The sequence below is a fragment of the Tenrec ecaudatus genome, chromosome 2, assembly GCF_050624435.1.
Source record: "Tenrec ecaudatus isolate mTenEca1 chromosome 2, mTenEca1.hap1, whole genome shotgun sequence".
Classification (NCBI taxonomy): domain Eukaryota; kingdom Metazoa; phylum Chordata; class Mammalia; order Afrosoricida; family Tenrecidae; genus Tenrec; species Tenrec ecaudatus.
The window spans coordinates 193,318,663-193,320,213 of NC_134531.1; the positions used below are offsets into that span (position 1 = coordinate 193,318,663).

Sequence of the window (1,551 nt, forward strand, 5' to 3'; positions counted from 1 at the left end):
AGCTGAGGCTCGTTGGAGCAGCAACTCATGTTGAGTCCAAAAAGGGAAGCTGGCTCTGAGGAAACTTGCTCAATCTCTCCTGAAATTCCCCAGTCGCTGTGGTGCCCAATGTCTTAACAGGTTCCTGGAATTAAAAAAGTAGATCCTAATCCATCTTGACCTTAGGTTTTTCTTGCCTAAAAGCAAGTAACTTAGAATTCGTCCTTTTTGTAGGTAACAACTTAGTGATTTCATTACTGGAACCTATTGGCCACCTATATGAAAAACTGATGATGACAAGGCATCACTTGATAGAGAGATAGTCGAGGATGACTGGTTTCACTAATCTGGACCTCAGTTCCTCTTTTTATAATTTAGTAAATGCATGATTTTCATGAGCCCAAGGAGCTCTAAAATTTTCTAACCCTTAAAATCTGATAATTAGTTTTCTTAGGGCATCCTTCATATCACGATTCCTCAAGCTGTAGATGAAAGGATTGACCAAAGGTGTCACCACTGTGAAAATGACCGTGGCCACTGCGTCTTGGACTGAGTAGGAGGAGGAAGGGCGCATATAGACCCCCAGGATTGCTCCGTAGAATAGGGAGACCACAGTCAGGTGGGATCCACATGTGGATAGGGCTTTCCTTATTCCACGGGCAGATGGTAACTTTAGTACATTTGAGAAGATGTAAACATATGATATTATGATGCACGTAAATGGTGTTAGAAATATCACTCCGCCCACAGTGAACACCATGAGGTCATTGATAAAAGTATCAGAACAAGCGAGCTTGTAAATGGGGTACGGATCACAAAAAAAGTGGTGCACAGCATTGTTGAAGCAAAAGGTAAGTTGGACCATGAGAAGAGTGTGTAGAAGAGCATGCATGTTTGTAATAATCCATGATATGGCCACCAGAAGGACACACAGTCTGGGCCTCATGATCATGGTGTAGTGCAGTGGAGAGCAGACGGCTACGTAACGGTCATAGGCCATTACGCTAAGAAGGAAGCCATCCATGTTGATGAACGTGATGAAGAAGTAGATCTGGATCATGCATTCCACATACGAGATAGACTCGCTTCCTAAAAAGTGATTCATCAGCATTTTGGGGATTGTGACGGATGAAAAACAGATGTCAACACAGGAGAGATTCGCTAAGAAGAAATACATTGGTGTATGGAGATGGTTGTTGCAGCTGATCGCTAAGATGATGAGAAAGTTTCCAATGATGGTGGCCAGATATATCCACAAGAACAGCCCCAAAATGATCTCTTCCTGATCTGGCTGCCCAGACAATCCTAGGAGAAGGAATTCTGTAACTCTAGTCTGGTTGTCTCTGTCCATATCTGTAGGAAACAAATATTAAGAATATGTGGCAACGTTTGAGCAAACCTTATGTTTTGTAAGTCTTTACTCATGGGTTGAGAATAAACTAAAATTGAATCATTTTACTGAGTTTTACAGAAAAAGCCTGGAAATTTTCAATAGTACTTAATGACCAATGGTTACAATTTTATTGATGCCATGCTTATTTACTAAGTACCTTATATAAATACTTTGATATA

The 1,551-nt window shown here is 40.9% G+C and overlaps 1 protein-coding gene across 1 annotated transcript; it reads right to left on the reverse strand.

The window, feature by feature from the left end:
• Nucleotides 1–406: 406 nt before the first annotated feature.
• LOC142440243 (olfactory receptor 1f45-like) lies at nt 407–1,330 on the reverse strand. Its single transcript, XM_075542735.1, has one exon. The coding sequence runs from the start codon at nt 1,328–1,330 to the stop codon at nt 407–409; it is 924 nt and encodes a 307-aa protein (XP_075398850.1).
• Between the last annotated feature and the right edge of the window lie 221 nt (nt 1,331–1,551).

Bases quoted from the DNA above. Each gene is read 5' to 3' on its own strand.
- LOC142440243 (XM_075542735.1), bottom strand. From the start codon at position 1,330: ATGGACAGAGACAACCAGACTAGAGTTACAGAATTCCTTCTCCTAGGA.